The sequence below is a fragment of the Xenopus laevis genome, chromosome 4S (genome assembly GCF_017654675.1).
Source record: "Xenopus laevis strain J_2021 chromosome 4S, Xenopus_laevis_v10.1, whole genome shotgun sequence".
NCBI lineage: Eukaryota > Metazoa > Chordata > Amphibia > Anura > Pipidae > Xenopus > Xenopus laevis.
In genome coordinates this window covers 21102930-21124777 of record NC_054378.1, presented here as the reverse complement: position 1 = coordinate 21124777, position 21848 = coordinate 21102930, and the positions used below count along the sequence as shown (strand labels likewise).

Here is a 21848-nt window from a genome sequence, read left to right as displayed (position 1 = left end):
CCAGTAAGCTTCACTCTGCATGAGCTGGGAGGCATGCACTTAGCTTTACGCTTTGCCACTTTGAATCTTCCACATAAAATATTAACCAATGAGCCATTTGCTGTGTTGCACAAGGGTAATGACTGTGCATGGGAACTGCCCAGCAGAGCTTTGTTGGAACTACATCTCCCAGCATTCCCTCAATGCCTGAGCTGGAATGAATATGCCAATGACAACAGCAGTCAAAATGCCCAGTGTGCCATAGACCTCAAAGTAAAAGCTAAGCTAAACAATAAGTCTGGTTTTTGGTTGTCAGGGTCACCGAACGTAGCAACCAGGGTTGGTGAATGCAGGTTGGATTTGCCAGCATGGCACAGATAGACACCTCTCCCTTCCTGCATTGCTTGGGTTTCCCTGTATGAAGCCTCTTTCCCAGCCCAGCAGCCTCTGCTCACACTGAGAACCCACAACGGTACCAAAACCACTCAAGTACCATCATGTCGGGCCGAGGGTTAATGGCACAGAGATGAAAGCAAAGTAGAAACCAGCTGTTCCTCCTGAAAATGGTGCCTCGTGCAATTAGTACAAATACGTTAAAGTGCCTCTCCCCTCTTACCCCCTTGCAAGTGAGCCCACCCTTCTCTCTCCCCATCAGCACCAGCCGCTCATTGATTTATGGGCAGCGTTACATCTGTATTACGTGACACCAACACTTCTCACCCCTGGGCCCCTCCTCTGGCTTCTCCATTATCCCAGGGCCTGAGCTGTGATCTTCTGTGTGTGAAATGCAGGTGGGAGAGATCACAGGCACTGAGAAATTATACCCCAATTCCAGATCCATAAGATTCATACACATTTACTGCCTCTCCACTTACAGTGTAACCCACCCCTGTAAGGTGTCAGGAGGGTCCACTTACTACTTTCATCTTCTTGCATCACCAGCTCAATGTAAAGCTCAGAAATTACATTTACCAGCCACTAGGGGAGCTGGAGTTATAAGTTAATAGTGCTGCTCCAGCAGAATTCTGCAATGAAATCCAATTCTCAAAAGAGCAAACAGATTTTTGTATCTTCAATTTTGAAATCTGACATGGGGCTAGACATATTGTCAGTTTCCCTGCTGCCCCAGTCACTAAAATACCCCTATGGGGAAGGTGTGTCGTTCTATCCAGGCCAATGGATGGTCTCTTTGCCTTATATCTGTTCTGTATATCAAGTCTAATATCTGCCTTTTTGTTTCCCCAGACTCCCTGCCCCAAGCTCAAGGGGGCCGGCAGCCGGCAGTGAGAACAAATCCCGAGGGCAGATTGGTGGTGGCAGCAGGCGTAGTCAGAGCTTTAACAACCATGAAAAGGCAAAGCTGCTGAATCCCCCGGCAACTGTAAATGATAAAGGTAAGTGGCCGTCCATGCCCTGTACTTACCTATGAACTGAGTGAATAGTGTCACATTAGTACAGTGAATTAATTCTGTGCATTTAGGGTAAGGGCACACGGGCAGATTCGGGGAGATAAGTCGCCCCTGCGGCAAATCGCCTCTTCTTCGGGACGACAATCTCCCCAGACTGCCTTCTCCTACCGTTCCGCCAGTTATAATGAAAAAATCGGCAGCGGGATGGCACTTGCGGCGCTTTGTTTTCCGCAAGCGACGTGAGTGCCATCCCGCTGGGCATTTTTCATTATAGCCGAAGGTAGGGGTAGGTAGTTTCGGGGAGATTGCTGCCTGAAGAAGAGGAGATTTGTTGCCTGGCGACTAATCTCCCTGAATCTGCCCAGGTTCCCTGACCCTTATTTGTTACTGTGTATTTGTTACTGTGTACTGTGTATTAGGTCCATTATAGTTGTATTATCACACTGACTTCTGGTACAAGGGGCCCCCTAGTGTCCAGTCATTGTCTTGCTATTCCGGTGTTTGTGAGTAGCAATTGCTGTGCTCATGTATGGAAGGAAGCAAGAGAGCAACATTGGAAGGAATATTTCTGGAGCATCGCAGGGACATTTTGTTGTAAAATAAGGGCTTAAAGGGGAGTGTAACTAAGTTATCCCCACATTAAAGCCAGACAGCAGCAAGAAGGAGTGTGTAGTGAAACCGGCTGCTTCCTGCTGGGTTTAGATGTTGTACATATGTTCTGTGGATTCTGTTGGACCCTGCTCTCTCTCTGATAAAGGGGGGCAGTCAGCAAAATGCAAAGGATAAGTCTGAGCAGTATATCCATCCTTTCTAACATTATTCTACGTGTAGTTTTATACTGTGACAGGAGAGGGCACCAGAAAACCTTTCATTGAGTTTATAGTCACTAAATAATATTTTTATTCCTATGGGTCCTCATCTCGGGGCTCACAAATTAATTTTTTTGTTTTCTCATTGCAATTTTATGAGCAGACTGTAGAGGGAGAGAGAGAGAGCGACCTGGGCAGTAACCTGTATTAGAGAGACATTACCTTCCCTTGACCTTCTATCTGTGAGCCAGGAAACTGCGTCGGGGGTCATCACCCTGGTTTGGGTGGGGGGATTTCCCACAAAACTAAGAGCCCAGCCTTCTATGGTGCTTGCCATTGGCTTACACTTTAACTCCAGTCTCCAGCCCCCTTTACATATTAACCTGCTCCTGGCATCCCAAGGTCATTCCCAGGCATGGACCTCACCACTTCCCAGTTTCCTGTGAGCTCACAATTCACTGCTAAACCTGGGAGCAGAATCCTGCAGGTCTTTCTGTTTCTTATACATAATGGTGAGAGCTGCCATAGTACTACAGTATAAAGGTGAGATATACAGCATGGCATCAGATAGATCTGTTGATTTTATTCCCTTCCAGGGGAACAATTCAAGTTAACGCAACCCCGCCCCACCCCAAGCAACACCTTTTTTGTATTCACAGAGCCCCGTAACCGAATCCTTCTCAAGTTCCCAAATAAAGCCAATTCTTTACAGTTATTAATACCTGCGGTGCCCCCGAATGTGTTTCCAATTTGCAGAGGAGGAAGTTTCCACAGTCTTTTTTAACTCCCAAAGGGAACGAGCCAAATAGAGAGCGGAGCTGCTCCTCTTCTCTTGCTGATTTTTTTTATTGGGAATGAAGATAAATGGCCAGTAAACAATTGTAGTGCCTGCTTGCGGATTCGCATTCAGTCGCCAGTGGAGCACGAGGGGTTAAACGGCACAGGTTCTGAGCACATCGGGAGCTGCAGACCTGCTACACAATAATCCTTTATAAATAATATTTCTAAGTTGGGGACGCGTGCGGCTGGGAATTCTTTGGCCATAGAAGGAAACGCTCGCCATGTTTGTTTATATTCCCCTTTACTCGTCTGTAACGTCCAATAAACTGGTGGTTTATCTTTGCTTTTGAAATAAATCTTAAGCATCCCCCTTGTTACTTTGTTTCCATTCCTTCTATATTTAACCCAACGAATGGAAACGTCCCAGAAAATGTCACCCCAGGGGCCCTGGCCGTGTGAGCCTTATAGGCGCTGCAATAGGGACCCCTCTGTGTTGCAAATTCATGTCTTAGAGCAGATTCACACAGACAGCGACCCCCCCACTCACATATTATATTGTGGATTGTCTGAGAGTTGCTGGGAGTTGCAGTTTGCAAAGAGCTGGAGAGCTGCAGGTTGGATTTACTTGACTGAAAATATCAAACATGTGGTGCTGGGGCCCCTGGGACAAACCCCCACTCCCTGCCTTACCCTAAAACCTGGTCCTGCTGACCCCACAGCCAGCAGCTGATATATCCTGAGTGTAGACTGGGTGGGGGCAGAAAGGGCACTTGTGTTTGTTTCTGATTGGGAAGGTGGGAGGTAGGGTGTCAGGGTGGGAGTTGTCGGCCACAGGAGCATTGGGGTTATTAGGGGAGGAGAGACACAGACTCCCCTCCTGCCTGTGAATGTGATAGGAGGCGGCAGAGAGAGTGAGAGAAGCTGGCAGTAGGGAGAGATAAGAGAGAAGGACATGCTGGTTCTGTGCAGGGCAGGTAAGTGCACTTTGTGGGGCTGCTGCCTGGGGGTTAAACATCACAGGGGCAAACTGTCATTTTCCTGCACACTCTCTCTTTCTCTCTCTGTTTATGGTGGATTTTGCTTGGTGGAGGATGATGGGAGATGTAGTTTTGGCCAAGCCTTTTAGGATCATTTGGCCACTGGGGGGGGCTATTTCATTAGAATCTATGGAGAAACTTACCAGTCATTGAATAAATACACAGATATATCTGGGTCCCTAAGCAGGAGAACCATTGGTGCTGTGTGTTCTGAACCCAAACTGGAAGGTATTTCCATTCATTGATATTCTTCCGACTCTTGACATTTGATCTATAAAATGTACAGACCAACTGCAAGACTTTCTTCATTTCACCTTTAGCACAATGTTTATTTTTAAGCAAACTTCCCCTTTCATGTAGGTGTTTAGGTTATTTTGTTTCAAACTTCAGTGCCCTGCCTGCAGCATAAATGGTATTGTGGAGCTGTTCTGTTGCAGCCCAATGGGAAATGTTGAGTGATGCCCCTAACTGGTGAGAAGCGGTACTGCAACTGCCTTCAGTTATTATTACTGGTTATTTATATAGAGCTGCCATGTGTATTCAGAGCTTTTCTGTTCTTCAGTCACACCTGTCCCTGCCCCTGCCCCAGCAGAGCTTACAATCTAAGGTCCTTTGGCCAACACTATAGTATCAATTTCATCAAGAGCCAATTCAGATGACATTTTGTTGATGAGGTGATGCTGTCCCTTTAAATGTCAGTGCCAGGTGCTGAAAGGCCTGTTTGTAGCTGTGCAGAGCCTATTAGATAAGTGCAGAGCTAAATGTGTCCAGAATGAGACGGGCTGTGGGCTACGCATTCCTGCCTCTGGGAATAGTGACAGTCACAACACACCAGCTTTCTGTGTCATTGTCGGATATAAAAATTGCTTATTCTGGCATGGGGGGGGGAATTCATTTAATTGGGCTCACAATTCTATTTCGTTCTTTGCTAAAAGCAGCAGCTCTGCCTTGCATTATGGCAGGGATCAAAACAATAGTCTCAAAAGACAAAGCAGCATCACTAATCCTAATCTGAGTCCAATTACTACCTTGGGTGGCTGAGAGTATGAGGATGCCAGGTGTGCTCACCTGATGGGATTGGCAAGGGGCACAGTGTCTACAAGGGCTGAACATTTGCCCTACCCAGCCCATAGGCCTTCAATGTACCCCATACCCGGTTTATAGGCCTTCAATGTGCCCCATACCCAGCCCATAGGCCTTCAATGTACCCCATACCCAGCCCATAGACATTCTGTGCTCCTTACCCAGCCTATAGACTTTCAATGTACCCCATACCCAGCCCATCGACCTTCAATTTACCCCATACCCAGCCCATAGACCTTCAATGTACCCCATATCCAGCCCATAGATATTTTGTGCCCCTTATCCAGCCCATAGGTTTCAATGTACCCCATTGCCAGCCCATAGACCTTCAATGTACCCCATACCCAGCCCATAGAACTTCTGTGCCCCTTACCCAGTCCATATGCCTTCAATGTACCCCATACCTAGCCCATAGGCCTTCAATGTACCCCATACCCAGCCCATAGACATTCTGTGCCCCTTACCCAGCCCAAAGGCTTTCAATGTACCCCATTCCCAGCCCATAGACCTTCAATGTACCCCATACCCAGCCCATAGATATTTTGTGCCCAATATCCAGCCCATAGTTTTCAATGTACCCCATTTCCAGCCCATAGACCTTCAATCTACCCCATACTCAGCCCATAGAACTTCTGTGCCCCTTACCCAGTCCATATGCCTTCAATGTACCCCATACCTAACCCATAGGCCTTCAATGTACCCCATACCCAGCCCATAGACATTCTGTGCCCTTTACCCTTCCCAAAGGCTTTCAATGTACCCCATACCCAGCCCATAGACCTTCAATGTACCCCATTCCCAGCCCATAGACCTTAAATGTACCCCATTCCCAGCCCATAGACCTTCAATGTACTCCATACCCAGCCCATAGACATTCTGTACCCCTTACCTAGCCAATAGGCTTTCAGAATACCCCATTCCCAGCCCATAGACCTTCAATGTACCCCATACCCAGTGCATAGGCCTTTAATGTACCCCATACCCAGTCCATAGGCCTTCAATGTACCCCATACCCAGTCCATAGGCCTTCAATGTACCCCATACCCAGCCCACAGACCTTCTGTGCCCATTATCCAGTCCATAGGCCTTCCATGTACCCCATACCCAGCCCATAGACCTTCGATGTACCCCATACTTAGCACATAGGCCTTCTGTGCCCCCTGGTTCTGCATGGCTGGTCCTGCATGGCTGGTCCATATGAAGTGATAGTGGAGTGATCATCCCAGATTTTTCTCTGTAATATATAAAATATCCAGATTTGTATGTGTCGCTGTAATTGCTACATTGTTGCCTTTCATGCAAGATCCTGTATTTCCTAGTGTACAGCAGTGTCCCAGTGTATAATATACACAGTCAGATTTGCACTAGCTGTACTCACACACTGACAGACTTCACACACAGTTTTATAATTATTATTATTATTATACAGTTGTTGTCCTTTCCTTAAAAACAATTAAATTTTTTGAGGTTACTGGTCCTTTAAAGGAGCAGCAGTTCAGTTTGGAACTAGTTTTCTTTCCATGCCTTAATGTCAGTGGTTGCTAGGGGCATTGACCCTGGCAACCAGATATGGCTAGATTTTTTTTGTTTGTTGTTGTTATTCCTTATCTTCCCAATCAGGGTGTCTCTCTCCTATTCCTCCTTCTTTTTAGCGTTTGCCAGGGCAGCTGTTTGATCCATAGGGAACTGTATATTGGGCAGGAGCCAGAGAGGGGTTTAGAAATGTTAAGGGGCCTACAAGATAAAATCAATGTACTTAGTGCACAAAGTGCTGGAAATCTTTCCGTATAAACATTAATCTTCCACTGCGGCTCTGCTGGGATTATCCGTGGCTCGGATCCCGTATAACGCGCCTGTGGCAAATGCACAAATTCCTGTGTGAAAGAGCCATTCATATGTCACAGGTAGGAATCCTGATGGCTGCGGTCACTGGATAATTCCACTGAAGGACAGACAGACAAAAGAACAGACACAAACCCAGATGGGAATGATTCAGTTTAAAGGGAAAGTAAGGTGAAATTCCCCAGGATCTCCAGCCACAATTAAATGAAAAATAGTTCTAAGTAGCTTTCACTGGCACATGTGCATCGCAAAATTGTCCGCCCCTATCTCTCATCCCCTGCTGCTCCTGGAATATGGGGAGCCCCTGTGCACATTCTATTTCCCGGGTACCCTAAAACTGTGCCCCGTGAGTGCACACTGCATCCGAATAAGGGTACATTCAGTTCTGTGTGAGCCATGTGACCTGCACCTCATTAACTCCTGCTGGTTAATTGGTATTTGGTTAATTGGTAATCAAATGTGTTTCCCACCTGGAAATCATTCACATAACTTGGGCCAAAGTTTAACCACAAAAAGCTCTCCGGCTCTCCAGCTGTTGCATTACAACTCCCAGCATCCCCTGCCAGGCTCACCTTCTCACTCTGCTGACCAATGGCATTTTAGTGAGCTGCCCAATCAGGTGCCGGTGTTGGGAATTGCTCCATGGGGGACTGATTCCTTAGATAACGGGGGTTTCAACTTAGAGCTGGCCATAGATGTTAAGATTTTTAAAAGATCCGATCGTCATCGTGAGACCCCGATTATCTCGGAACGATCGTACGAATTGTCCATCAACTAAAAAGACCAATTTGCCAGGAAAACAAAGGGTAACTGCCTGCTTGGCCCTGCAAACATAGATAGATTGCACTGGGACCGCCAAAGATTTTTTAACCTGGCCGATCAATTTCCTGACAGATATCGGCCAAAAAATCATAAAATGTTCGATCATTCTAATCCCGCTAACCACACGATAATTTCGAAGGATTGCTCGAACTTCGCTAAAATCGGTTGTTCGGCAAGAGAAATCTTTACTGCTTCATTTGCTGAACCAAAACTGATAAGACACTTTTGATTAAAGTCTGGGACACAAATGAGGCTATTGACTGGCTGATGATAAATAATGATGTATATCAAGGTGTCCACTGGAGCATAAAGCTTTCATACACTACTTTGCTCTATTGTTGAAGCCACAGACTGATAATGGCACACAGGGGCAATTTGGAGCTGTATATCAAAGCACAATCTGTGGAATATATATATTATACACAGGGACATATTTCTGGTTCATGTGACCCCCCCCCCCATACAGATCAATGTGTCGGTGTAAATGGCAATTAAAAGAGCTTATAATGGTTTCATTTTGGAGAGGACCCCGTAACCTCAGATTTCCCAGAAAACTATTGAATCCAAAGTAAGACCCCCCTCCCTGAGGATGTTTCATGTTAAACAAGTGGTGAATTCGGGGTGGGGGGGGTCTATTAGTGTTGATACAAATCTGAACTCTGCTCATGTGTTTACATTGAGCTGTGAGGTTTGTGTGGCTAAATGAAAATCTGTCAGGCAGGAATGCGACGTCAGCTTGAATAACTCGCTGCTGCTACGCTGACCTTGTTTTAAGTTAATCAGAAAGATTCAAGTCCTGACGGGGCCCCGGATCAGAATTATTGATGTTGCCGCATTTCTTCAGTCCTGATGGGATGTACATATACACAGGGCCGGATTTACATAATGGGCGCCCCTAGGCCCACTGCCGTTCGTCGCCCCTGTCCCCTTCCCTTTATTCTTGTAAATTTTCATCAATGGGGATTGGTGCATGGGAAGGTTAAAAAATGAGTTTAAAAATCCAGCACATTCCAGTGTTTTTGGACCAATGTGGGTGTGGTTGGGCAGCATGCCGCCACCCTAGGCCCGGGCCTAGGTGGCCTTTCCACAAATCTGGGCCTGCATATACATTAACGTGCAGACAGAACTGCAGGTCCAGGCAGGGGCTCCCTTGCACCAGCACATGCACACCCCTCTTGCACCAACAATAACACTTTGCACAATAACATTTTGTAACAGTAATGGCTTCTGTTGTTTCAAGCTGTCGAGGACTTTTAAGGGTTTGGATTGGGGACACTAGACACTTGGAATGAATTGTAATTTCCCAGGAAATGAAAGGGAATTGGCATTTTGTACAAAGAGTGCATAGATTCCATCCGTACAGAACTTTCCTGTATTCCCCTCCTTTCATTTTATAAAATGGATCTTCATTTCCCAGAAAAACATTTCTGCTCTGATGGAAGTGCAATATGGTGCTGCCCATCTGTGGCCTCTATGTAGTGGCTCCGGAGCCAGATCTGAGCAGTGAGCGATCCAATGGTTATCAGAACTCATCATTTACTGCCGACACACAGCTCCTATTGCACACAAAGGCCACCTATATACGGCACACAGACATACGTGGGAAATTTAAAGCTGACCTTCATTTATTATTCTTGCTAAAACCAAATCCTCAACTCCCAGCAGGACACCCGGCCCTTTATTATTTGCACAGGGTGAAAGTTAATCAAAAACATGAACATTGTTCTGCCATTAACCAAGAGCTGATGGTCGGCTTCACTTCTTAATAGGGGCAGAATGTTGGGGGTAGAGGGAAAGTAGAGAAGTAGGGGAGAATGTTGGGGGTAGGAGGAGAATGCTGGGGAGGTAACAAAGAATGTAGGGGGAGAATTACGGGAGGAAGGGGGAATGTAGGAAGGAAGGGGGTAATGTTAGGAGGTAGGGGGAGAAGTAGGGGAGACTGTTGGGGTAGGAGGAGAATGCTGGGGAGGTAACAGTGAATGTGGGGGAGAATGGGGAGAATTAAGGGAGGAAGGGGGAATGTCGGAAGGAAGGGGGTAATGTAAGGACGTGGGGGAGAAGGTAGGGAGGAATGTAAGGATGTAGGGGGAGAAGGAAGGGGGGATGTAGGGGGAGACGTTAGGGGGGGATATAGAGAGGAAGATGGAGAATGTAGGGAGGTGTAGTTCGGGTGATAGAGAAGGGACACATCAGAGAGGGAGTAAATACTTTCAAAGAATGAATTGCTGGTGGCACACAAGGCAGGGAATGTGCAGTGATAAATCATTTTTCCTAGTGTGTGTGAGTGTGAGCTGATTGTACAAGAGATGATAAATGTACAGACATGTGCTGACTCATTCTCCCTTTTTTTTCTTTTAGGAGCAACAGAAAACATTGTCTCACAACAATCAGGAATGAGTGAGAATGGCTTCTCTGCTCTGTGCAACCCCACTGTGGTTACCTGCCCCAACTCCTCCTCCATCCCCCAGCCCAACTGCACCAATAAGCCCTGGCGGAGTAAATCTCTCAGCGCTAAGCACACAGCGACGTCTTCCATATTGTCCGTGAAACAGGCGGTGCCAGAGAGTCCAAAAGAACCGACAGAACCTCCCAAGCCAGCCCCCAATAACCAGAAATCCATGCTGGAGAAACTCAAGCTCTTCAATAGCAAAGGTGTCTCCAAAACTGCTGGAAGCTCCCTAGAAGGGTGCCGGGACACCAGCTGTGAGAGGTTGGACTCCATCCCCAGCTTCGAGGAGGCAGAAGAGACTGATGTTTCCACACGGAACAGCAACAACACAAACCTGGTGTCCAACAGCCCCAAAATAGCACTGAAGGGCATTGCTCAGAGGACACTGGGCCGGGCACTGACTAACAAGAAGAACTCCCCAAAAGGTGCAGAGAAAGAGAAGGAGAAACAAAAAGAGAAGGAGAAAACAAAAGAAGCTTCCAAACGGGTGTCGGTGACTGAGAAGCTGGAGGCAAAGGAAGAGCCTAAAGATGAACAAATGGTGGGTGCCGTGGAACTGCCAAAAAAGTCCTCCAAGATCTCCAGCTTTATCCCCAAAGGCAGTAAACTGGGCAACGCCAAGAAAGAGGTCTCTGTCCCGCCACCTCATAGTGGCATACCTAAACCAGGGATCAAAAACACCCCAGGGAAAGCCTCAAGTGCCCCCCCAGCAAAAGAAGGAGAGCGGAGCCGCAAGACTGGGACAGGACTCTCTCTGCAGAAAGCCCAGTTGGACAACCGGAACTCTAGCTCCACATCCAGCTTGGCCTCCTCGGAAGGGAAAGGGGTGGGAACTGCTGGGGGCCCTCTGCAGTCTACAGGCACTGTCAGTGTTCAGCTACCTCAGCCTCAGCAACAATACACCCACCCCAACACTGCAACTGTTGCCCCTTTCATGTACAGGTAGGGCACCTGTCTCTTGAATCTCACCTGCATGTCTCTCCCTTCTCTTTCCTTGCTCTTTGTCTCCTAAATCCTGGCCTTGATGGAGTCCAGACATTCTCAAAGGAGAACTAAAGCTTCATAAAGAGGCTACAAATGCTACACATTGTGGTTTGAGCTTCTGTACCAGCCCAAGACTCCAATAGTCCTATAGCAGGGAAGATCTATGCCAGGAAAGATACCCCCAGTAGCTCCTGCTCATCTTTTCTGCTGATTCCCAGCAAAGGTTCTGGGCTGCTGTGACTTACCTGAGCAATATACTGTATATATACCATGTAACAGTCATAATACAAGGTGAACTAGTAATGAAGTTAGTCACATTACATGGCAGCATAGAAATCAGTGCAGCCTGCATCAGAATCAATTAATGATCAGCCCTGTAGCATCAGCTTCTATAGCAGGTAAACCCCACTTTCTGATGATTTCCCACAACCCCTAAGCTTAGCTTACCAACAGCAGCCTAGAAGTGCCTAAAAAAAATCCAAGATGGGGAGCTGCTGGGGCAACATTGAAGGCCTGGATCATTACTGATATATACTGGTACAGTAAGTACAGTATATAAAATTCAGCATTTCTAGACCGATAACTTTTTAGGCTTTATTTCTCCTTTAAGTATAAGTCATGACCAGGATCAAGTCCAAGTGGGTTCCAGTAACGCTGTATGGTCCACCATCCAGTATTTAAATCTATATTTTACAAGAGGGGGTACTTTATTCACTATATATACCATGTAACAGTCATAATACAAGGTGAACTAGTAATGCAGTTAGAGTCACATTACATGGCAGCATAGAAATCAGTGCAGCCTGCATCAGAATCAATTCATGATCAGCCCTGTAGCATCAGCTTCTATAGCAGGTAAACCCCACTTTCTGATGATTTCCCACAACCCCTAAGCTTAGCTTACCAACAGCAGCCCAGAAGTGCCTAAACAAGATCCAAGATGGGGAGCTGCTGGGGCAACATTGAAGGCCTGGATCATTACTGATATATACTGGTACAGTAAGTACAGTATATAAAATTCAGCATTTCTAGACCGATAACTTTTTAGGCTTTATTTCTCCTTTAAGTCTAAGTCATGACCAGGATCAAGTCCAAGTGGGTTCCAGTAACGCTGTATGGTCCACCATCCAGTATTTAAATCTACCTTTGTGTGCTATTAGCGGTCACTGAGCATTTAGAAAAGGGTCAGAGCCAGTGGGAGCAGGTAAGTGCCCAAACACCAACAGAAGGATTGGGCTGAAACATCAGAAGACTGGTGTACAATCAGACACCATGCAACTCCATGAATTCAGCCAAAATGTACATTGATGAAACAGACGGTTCTTTTCCTCTATTTCTTTTCCTTAGATCTGTGTAGATTGTATTTAATGAAATCAGCCTTCAGCACCGCCTGATATAAAGGACTCTTGTGTCCCCTGAGGGCCATTCAAGGAATTAGATTTAATGGCTGAAAGGTGCAGATCATTTCCTGGAGAATGTGGGAGCCAAATCTCACACAATGAGAAAAACATTATGTTTTTAGGAATTGGTAATAGACTGTTTAATTCCGTGCCGAATTCCATTCCTGACATCAGTGACACACGGACACAACTGTGTAAATATTGCAAAAAAATCTGGATGTTAAAGTTGTATCAGAAGTGGTTTATTCAGCCCATATACCTCAAAAAAAAAAGGGCAACGTTTCGGACCCCTCCGGGCCCTTTATCAAGCCTATATAGGGGTTGTGTGGGGTGGTGATTGTGAGTCCCTTAAAGTGGTACCATCCCCAAGTTCATGCATACAAAAGTCCAATATCCGGATAAAATCCAATGGCGTACAACGTGTACCACAACAAAAATGTCCATTTTGAATAGTCTCTTCACAAAGTGTCCATAGCGTGTCCATAGCAATAAGTGACATGAAATAAATTCATAACTATAAATCATAAATAGAATGTTTTGAGACATTAAATAGAACGTTTTGTAACATTGGATTTGACACATCTTATGTCTATTATTTATGGTTATGAATTTATTTCATGTCACTTATTGGTATAGACATTCTATGGACACTTTGTGAAGAGACTATTCAAAATGGAAATTTTTGTTTTGGTACACGTTGAACTCCATTGGATTTTATCTGGATATTGGACTTTTGTATGCATGAATTGGGGGATGGTACCAAATAGGGGGAGGGACACCACTTAAATAGGGGGAGGGACACGACACCACCCCATACTACCCCTATATAACGTTGCCCTTTTTTTTTATGTATATCGGCTTAATAAACCACTTTTGATACAACTTTAACAAAAAGGTGTGCATCTTGATTTTTTTGCAATTGCTCTACTGACCCTAATGCAAGGGAAGGGTCATCTGGTTACCACCCTGCACTTTCAATAAGAGTTATTTGTTTGATTGGGTTGAGCTCTCCATCAGGTCCGGACTGAGAATTAAAATAGGCCCTGGCATATACAGATACACAGAGGCCCAAACAGCCCCCACCAGCCCACTAAATACTGACTTTCTATGGCACCTTATAGCAGCCCCTCTGGCATTTGCCAGAACCCACAGATTGCCAATCCGGGCCTGCTCTCCATCATCGTGCATTGTAACTGTGTAAATATTGTCAGTAATAGCACCCATGTCTTCATGGGAGACTCGCCTTCCTCTCGCTGTATTCTCTGCGATTCTGCTACTATCAGCACTTGTTTTATACTTCTTATTCCTTTTAATTCACCCTCTGGTTATTAGTCTGGGTGCAACGTCCAGGCCTAATTTTGCACCAAGGTGTGACTTATTGTGTTAAAGGGAAAGGTAATGAAACAAAATGCACTTAATGGGCACATGTTTCAGCTTTAGGACCCAGTTACATCCACTATGGGTTCATTATCTGTAGTTTTGGCAAAGCCTTATTGGAAATAAATGTCGGGTTGTCTAAGGAGCTTACGGTCGGTTTGTTCTGGCTGTTTTGTGCAGGTCTCAGGCAGATCCTGATGGGGGCGTCTCAGTGGAGACCAGTTCGGGAGGATTAAGTATGGACTCCCCGCTCTACAATAAAACAGGGCAGCCAAGTTTGGAAGATCTTTCTGGTAAGTTTTTGGCAAAGCTCATATGGTTTCTAGGGTCACTGACCTTGGCAACAGGGACATTGTTATTGCTTTTTCTGCCCCCTATGTTTTCACGCCCACTCTAAAATAGACACATTTAAATGACTGATGTCCAAATAGCAGCTCATTCCATAGGGACACTCACCTTGGCTGTAACAGGGTCGAGCACCAAAATGCAGCACAAGGGGCATACTTGGTGCCAAAATATGAGGTTATTTCCACAGCAGGTGCTATAGGCTCCCTGCCCAGTCACTTTTATTAGACACAATCACTAGCGTGTCTCTGGGCTTCGTTTTTATCAGCCCACTGAGCAATCCTGCTGGCCCAGAGAGACGAGGAGGAGAAACAAAAGGATAAGCAAAAGCTGTTGTGCCTTATTGTCCTGCAGCAAAGTGCTGGCTCATTATTTAGGTCTTTGCGTTTTCAAATATAGTGTACCCCCCCTCGTGTAGCCCTCACAGCCCTCCAGCTGGTATTGAACTACTGCCCCATCATACTGAGCTGGACATATGAGAGGCAGTTGGGCATATGCCACACGATACCCCTGGCAATGGATAAAGCAGCCTCCCAAATGTCACCCTCCCAAATGCCAGCCAGTTCCTTAAATCAACTGCACAGAGAGTCAGTTACCCCCTAGTGCAGGAACCATACTGTTCCCCTGATATTATGGAAATACAACTCTCACCGACATATACCCTGTTAATACCCAGGACAATAATTAGATTCCAAATTAGCATGTCTCTTAATGAGCCCATAATAACGGAGCAATTAGCCAGGGAGCTATAAACTTTTTCTGCAATTTCTCTCGTAGGGGAAGATCCTGAAACACGAAGGCTACGAACGGTGAAGAACATTGCGGATCTCCGACAGAATTTGGAGGAAACAATGTCCAGTCTACGAGGGACCCAGATCACTCACAGGTATTGGTGGGGGTGTTGTACTGCCCCCTGGAGGTTTCATATTTCTTTGTGATCAGTTAACCCCTGTGCTTCCCTTGGCTCAATGCAGGGGCATTTCACCTATGTAAAGTCATTTTACTCATAGCAACCAATCAGAAATTTACTCTCACTGTTCAGGTGCAGCAGGGCCAACCTTTCCTTTATGTTTAAATTCCAAACTGAAGACCAATTGCAAATAATTGTACATTGACTATATTGCTGCCTGCACCCTGGCAGTTACTTGATTTCACGTTTCGTTCTGTGGCTCCTCGTTTGGGATTTTCATCTGGTTGTTATTTCCTCCTGTCCCTAGCAACCAGCCCGACATGCAATGAATAGATTAGTAATGAAAAATAAGACTATGTTAGCAACTACACAGACTTTTACATTTTTTATTTAGAGAACAAACCCCTCATGCAAATTGTCTCATTTTTGGGATCGCCATGTTCCACGGAATTACATTTTATACTGCACATCCTTTGCTTTGCCACTAGAGGGTGACGTGAACATATATATTAATGTTTATTCTGAGTCAGTCTTAAGGTGGCCACAGACTTAGAGATCCGCTCGTTTGGTGATGTCGCCAAACGAGCGGATCTCTCCCCGATATGCCCACATTGAAGTGGGCCCAACGATCGGATCATAATGGATCCGATATGGGCAGTCGGATTGCGAGACCGCATACACGCATAGATTCGGCCTTGATCCAACGGCATTTTTTAATCCGCCCAATTGAGACTTTTGGCAGATATCGATCGGAGAAGCACGTCGGATGGCCCCACACACAGTCCAATGAGCTGCCGACTCGGTCTGTCTGCAGCTTTTATCGGCCTGTGTATGTGGGCCTTTAAGGTGGCCATACACGGATAGATCCGCTCGTTTGGCGATGTCGCCAAACGAGCGGATCTCCCTCCGATATGCCCACCTTGAGGTGGGCAATATCGGGCTGATCCGATCGTGGGCCCTAGGGCCCAACGATCGGATCCTAGCGTTCGCCAAACGGGCGGTCGGATCGCGGGACCGCATCAACGAACAGATGCGGCCGCGATCCGACGGGATTTTTAACCCCATCCGATCGAGATCTGGCCGACTTTCGGCCAGATCTCGATCGGGGAAGCCCGTCGGGGGCCCCCCATACACGGGCCAATAAGCTGCCGACTTGGTCTGTCGGCAGCTTTTATCGGCCCGTGTATGGCCACCTTTAGAGTGAAATCTGTACAGCCGACAGTACTGTAGTCTATAGCTTAAAGGGTAAGTTGCGTCTTGTAAGACTGATCTTGAGTGTAAAAATAGAATCCCTGCCATAAAGCAATGTGTTATTGTTATTATTGTGTCGGACAGGAAGTATAGACATGAGTACCAGGAAACTAATTAATTTATTTTTGTTGCTTTCTGTAGCACCTTGGAAACCACATTTGACAGCAATGTAACTACTGAAATCAGCGGGCGTGGAATGCTTGGTTTATCGGCCAGGCCGACCCCTCTCTCTTGGAGACTTGGACAGTCCAGCCCCCGTCTGCAGGCAGGCGACGCACCATCCTTGGGCAATGGATACCCACCGAGAGCCAATGCCAGTCGCTTTATTAACTGTGAGCCTGGCAGGTACATGTATTCGGCACCACTCAGGAAGCAACTGGCATCAAGGGGAGGGAACATTGGCCACGTGGATGCCTCGGAGAAAGGGGGAGATGTGCTGGATGTTGAGGGGATCAGCATTGACGCTGCTGGTTACATGAGCGATGGGGACGTCCTGAGCAAAAACATCAGAAGTGACGAGATCACCAGCGGGTAAGGAATGCAGAGCACATTGCATTATGGGAAATAGGGGCATGCACAGAATGTGGGCTTCATATCATGGTACCAGTGCTACCTGTTCAACATCACAGCCCCCTTTAAATTAACTCTTCGTATGATGTACAGATCAATCAATTTGCAATTGGTCTTCATTTTTTATTATTTAATTTTATTATTGTTTTTCAGTTATTTAACTTTTTGTTGGGCAGCTTTTGAGTTGGGTGTTTCAGCAACTGTCTGGTTGCTAGGGTCTTATTTACCCTAGTAACCAGACAGTGATTTGAATGAGAGACTGGAATCTGAATAGGCAAAGGGCCAAATAGGCACATAAGCAATAAAAAGTAATAACATTAAAAATGTAGTCCCAGGAAGAAATAGTTTTTGTTTCTCGATGGTCAGTGACCCCCATCTAAAGGCTAGACAGAGGCAGAAATGGAAGGCAAATACTTAAAAACTATATAAAATAAATAATGAAGACCATCTGCAAAGTTTCTAGGAATATGGGCCTCTAGTACATACTAAAAATTAAACACCCCTATATACATAAGCTTCTTATCCACATCATGGCACTGCCACTGCCTTTATCTCCATGGCCCCAATGAGTTTTTTATATCCGGGCCTTAGGCATGGGATTACCACCTGTATATTCATGTATAATAATGATATGTGAGGGTGGGAGATGCCAATCACATTGGAGGGTATTGCCTAATATTTCCCCGGCGTCCTGCTTCCAAATAGAGTCAATACTTCCTTTAACTGAATCCGGGGTGGGCTCTCATTAGGGATAATGATCTATTTTACATTTAAAACATGTTATTTGGGAAATAGATTTGCTGGTAATTACTGGCAGATGCCTTAAGTGGGATTCCCAGTGCAATTATAGATGTGACCACCAGGGGGCTGTGACATACTGACTGTTTTTTTTGTCCGTGGGATGCAGTGTAAATAAGGCATAAAAAAGAATTTGTTTAATTTAAAAGTAAAATTAACCCGTATGTGATGCACTCACAGTCATCTAAAATTTGTACTAAACATGTATTCAATGACAGCGGGGAATGTAATTGGGCAGTGGTGGGGGTTATGGATCCAATCAGAAATGCTGATAAAGTTGGCTTCTCTGCACCAGGGTGTAAGTGAAGAGTGGTACTGAGCATGGCAGGGGAAAATGGCAGTTGCGCTATAAAACGTGTCTCCATGGACTGAAACTCTAGTGTTGGGCTGGAACCAAAGTGTCACTTTCTCTCTTTGCTCTGTTACTGCCCCAGGGGCCACTTCAGCTCAAAAGGTCTAATAATGGAGCTGACAGTTGCAATAGCGCCACAAAGGATTGGGGCACATTAATTGCCAGTGTTTGCTGAGCCTTTGCCTGCCAGCGCTAGAGAATTTCTGTCTAATACGTGATTATCTGCTCATGGGAAGGTCTCATGATCACGCCTTCATTTCACATCAGCAGATTAAATACTCCAGCATTGTATTCCTCTGCCAGTGAGCTCATTATCTTCACCAAGAGCCCAAGTGATCATTAACCCCTACTGAATATGTCACTTACATCTCTTGATTTGTTCTTCCACTCAGGCTTACATTCTGCCTTTAGCTGAGTTTAAGGCTAATGTCACACAGGGTGTTTTGGCCATCACTGACCTCCTGGCAGCCTCAGTGACTTCTAATATCCTTATCATTTACAGTAGGGGGTACATTATCCCTTATAATACATGTGTGATACAAAGATTTCCCTGTATAACTCAGCCTGCAGCCTTGTGCCTTTATATGGTCACAAAACCCCCTCAATTACTTCTAATATCCTTAGCATTTACAGTAGGGGGTATATTATCTTTTATAATTTATGAGTGGTACTCAGAGTTCCCTGTATAACTCAGCCTGCAGCCTTGTGCCTTTATATACGGAACCCCTCTGTGACATCTAATCTCCTTAAGATTTACAAATGGGGTACATTATTCCTTATAATACATAAGTGATACTCAGAGTTCCCTGTATAACTCAGCCTGTAGCCTTGTGCCTTTATATGGTCACAGAACCCCTCAATTACTTCTGATATCCTTATCATTTACAGTAGGGGGTACATTATCCCTTATAATACATGAGTGATACTCCAGAGTTCCCTGTAGAACTCAGCCTGCAGCCTTGTGCCTTTATATGATCACAGAACCTCTCAGTGACTTCTAATATCCTTATAATCTGCAGTAGGGGGTACATTATCCCTTATAATACATGAGTGATACTCAGAGTTCCCTGTAGAACTCAGCATGGAGCCTTGTGACTTTATATGGTCACATCGACTGTTAATATCCTTATATTGTGTTTGTGGGGTTTATAAGGAGCAGGTCTGAGAGAAGCAAAGGTTTACATTAAAGCCTAATCCTCGGTGCAGGTTTGACAGGAGGAATCTATTATTTTGCTGCTGAAGGGGGCTCATCTGGATTCCCCTGCCAGGTTGAACAGTGGGTTATGACTATGAACACTGGTGTAATGTAGCAGAACAGACTGTATGGTGCCCCTTGGGGTTGTGTGTCGCTAGAATTAGCCTGGACTTGAGCTTAGCAACGGGCTGATGCCTCCCATGGGAATGTTTGTGTGAAGGTTGGGAAGGCCCTGGGCTTGATGCAATACTGCCTTCCTCATTATTTTATCTTCCTCGTGTGATGCAAATATTCCTCTACGACTTCATGGCCGGCTCCATACCTGCTCCTGTTGTGCCAGTAAAGCAATAAACAGGGCAGCACGCTGCAGGCTGGGAGGCTGGTACTTTTCGGGGGCACTCTAGAGCCAGGTATGTTTGCAATTGTATTTAGGGATAAATCTTATTCACAGCAGGAAAGCTGACAGGTGTGTGGCTATATAAACCAAAAGGAACACATGCCAACAGCCCAGGTATCCACTGGCTCAAAGAGAGCTGCCCAGGCCTGTGCCAACACACACACACGGGTGGTTAATTAACCCTGCTTATTATTTAGGCCCCAGTGCATGATCTGGAGGGTGGCGCTGTTTTATTGCAGCCGTATGGAACAATGTGACCGTTGGCTGAGGCTGAAGGAAGGGATGCAGTACTGCAACTAATAATCTGTACACTTATTTTTCTCTTCTACTTCCCATAAAATCATAATTTTTGATAAGGGGTAAAATGAGTAATTTAGGGAAAATGGGAGTGAGGCTGGTCCAGAAAGAGCCAATATTTTGCTTTGGAGCAAAGTCCCCAACACATTCAGACATAGAACGTCCCTCTATTCAGTGTAAATCTCCCCCAGAGCTGTGATTATATGACCCTCTGCCCTCTGCAATAAGGGCAGCTCTGTAGAACTACAGCTCCCATCATCCCCTGGCAGACACGTGGCTTCACACCAGCTGGAGGGTTTTTGTGTTTCTGGCTGGGAGTGAATAGATGAATGACTTTCTTGGCCTTTTCCCCTCTGTACCTGAGGAATTCCAGGCCGGCCCATTCATCTCTCCCATAGCAGGTTCCCTTTGTTCCGGAGTCCTGTTGAGCATGTGTCAGCAAATTCCTATTTCATTCCCCCATTTCTTTCTTTCTTTATTATTAGTACATAGGATTAGCCTGACTTGCCCACTGTGCATGAATCATGTCTGTGCGGCGGTTCAGACTTTTGATTAATCTTGATTGGCTGCTATATTCCATCTGTTTGCTGCATCACTTACATAATGTAACACCTCTTTATGTGTGCATAGATCTATATATAGATAATAATATAGATGGGAGCTGCCATGTTGTTTGCCTTCTACAATATTGAAGCTGTCATGTTCTTTGCCTTCTACAATATGGAAGCTGCCATGTTGCTTTGCTCACCGTTGTCTTTATGAGTAGGTGGCGCTGTTTTGTTAGAGTCTATGGAGAATACTTTTGGACCTGCCCACTGAAGTTGCACCCCAACTGCATTTTACATCCTATTGGTGGGGTTTGGGAGGACCTGAGACGCAGTTTTTTTTAAATGTACAATCCTTTTCTTTCTTTTTCACCAGGTATATGACGGATGGAGGCCTGGGGCTTTATACTCGAAGACTGAATCGGCTTCCAGACGGTATGGCGGCGGTACGGGAAACATTGCAGCGTAATGCCTCCGTGGGCCATGGGGATGCAGACAGGTAGGAGATGCTTTTATTTTTGTTTTTGCTGAATAAACCAGCCAATCAGGCCTTTGCTTGTGTATTTGCCTCCAAACTGCCACCTTTATGGTGCCGCCCCTGTGTTTCATTGCTTTACAGGCTGCCTTATCCTAAAAAAAATAGCATTAGGCTGAACCCTCCTACTAAGCAATATTTACTTACCCTTTAATATCAGCCCCATTGTTTGGGAGCATGACGTGGAAAATCCACACACACAACACAAAATATTCAACCCAGTCAAAGGTCACCCCACCTTCTGACTCAGCAACAGCAAAACAAACAGACCATCCGCAACCGACTTAACATCCCATGTGATGTTTGGGACAACAACACACAACACAATCACTGCCTTCATCGTCATTCCGACCATGTGTGTTCAGTACACAACAGTTTTAGGTGGAGTTCTCCTTTAAAGCCAAATTGGCTGTTATCCATTAGATAGGCCCATGGGCTAACACTGTTAGTGGGAGTGTGTTGTACAGACCTCAGAAGCACAACAATGAAAATATGTGCAGGAGTTTATAGTGGTACTGGTACCAATAATAGCCACATGCTGTACTGACCCTCTCTGTGGATTATACAGATTCAACATGACTTTATTGCTGGACCACAGGCAACGTAACACTTCATTGGGAATGATTGTGCCCAAACTCATAATTATATATGGAACAATGGACCCCCTGTCATAAATAATAAG

The 21848-nt window shown here is 45.5% G+C and overlaps 1 protein-coding gene across 18 annotated transcripts in view; it reads left to right on the top strand.

Moving 5' to 3' along the window:
- The window catches only part of nav2.S (neuron navigator 2 S homeolog), a 178454-nt gene that overhangs the window by 126475 nt on the left and 30131 nt on the right, over positions 1-21848 (top strand). For all 18 annotated transcript variants that reach the window (XM_041561025.1, XM_018260331.2, XM_041561021.1 and 15 more), the window contains 6 exons: positions 1225-1373; positions 10120-11152; positions 14152-14264; positions 15094-15202; positions 16619-17008; positions 21008-21130. In XM_041561025.1, the coding sequence (XP_041416959.1) occupies positions 1225-1373; positions 10120-11152; positions 14152-14264; positions 15094-15202; positions 16619-17008; positions 21008-21130 (1917 nt within the window). The remainder of the gene's footprint in view (positions 1-1224; positions 1374-10119; positions 11153-14151; positions 14265-15093; positions 15203-16618; positions 17009-21007; positions 21131-21848) is intronic.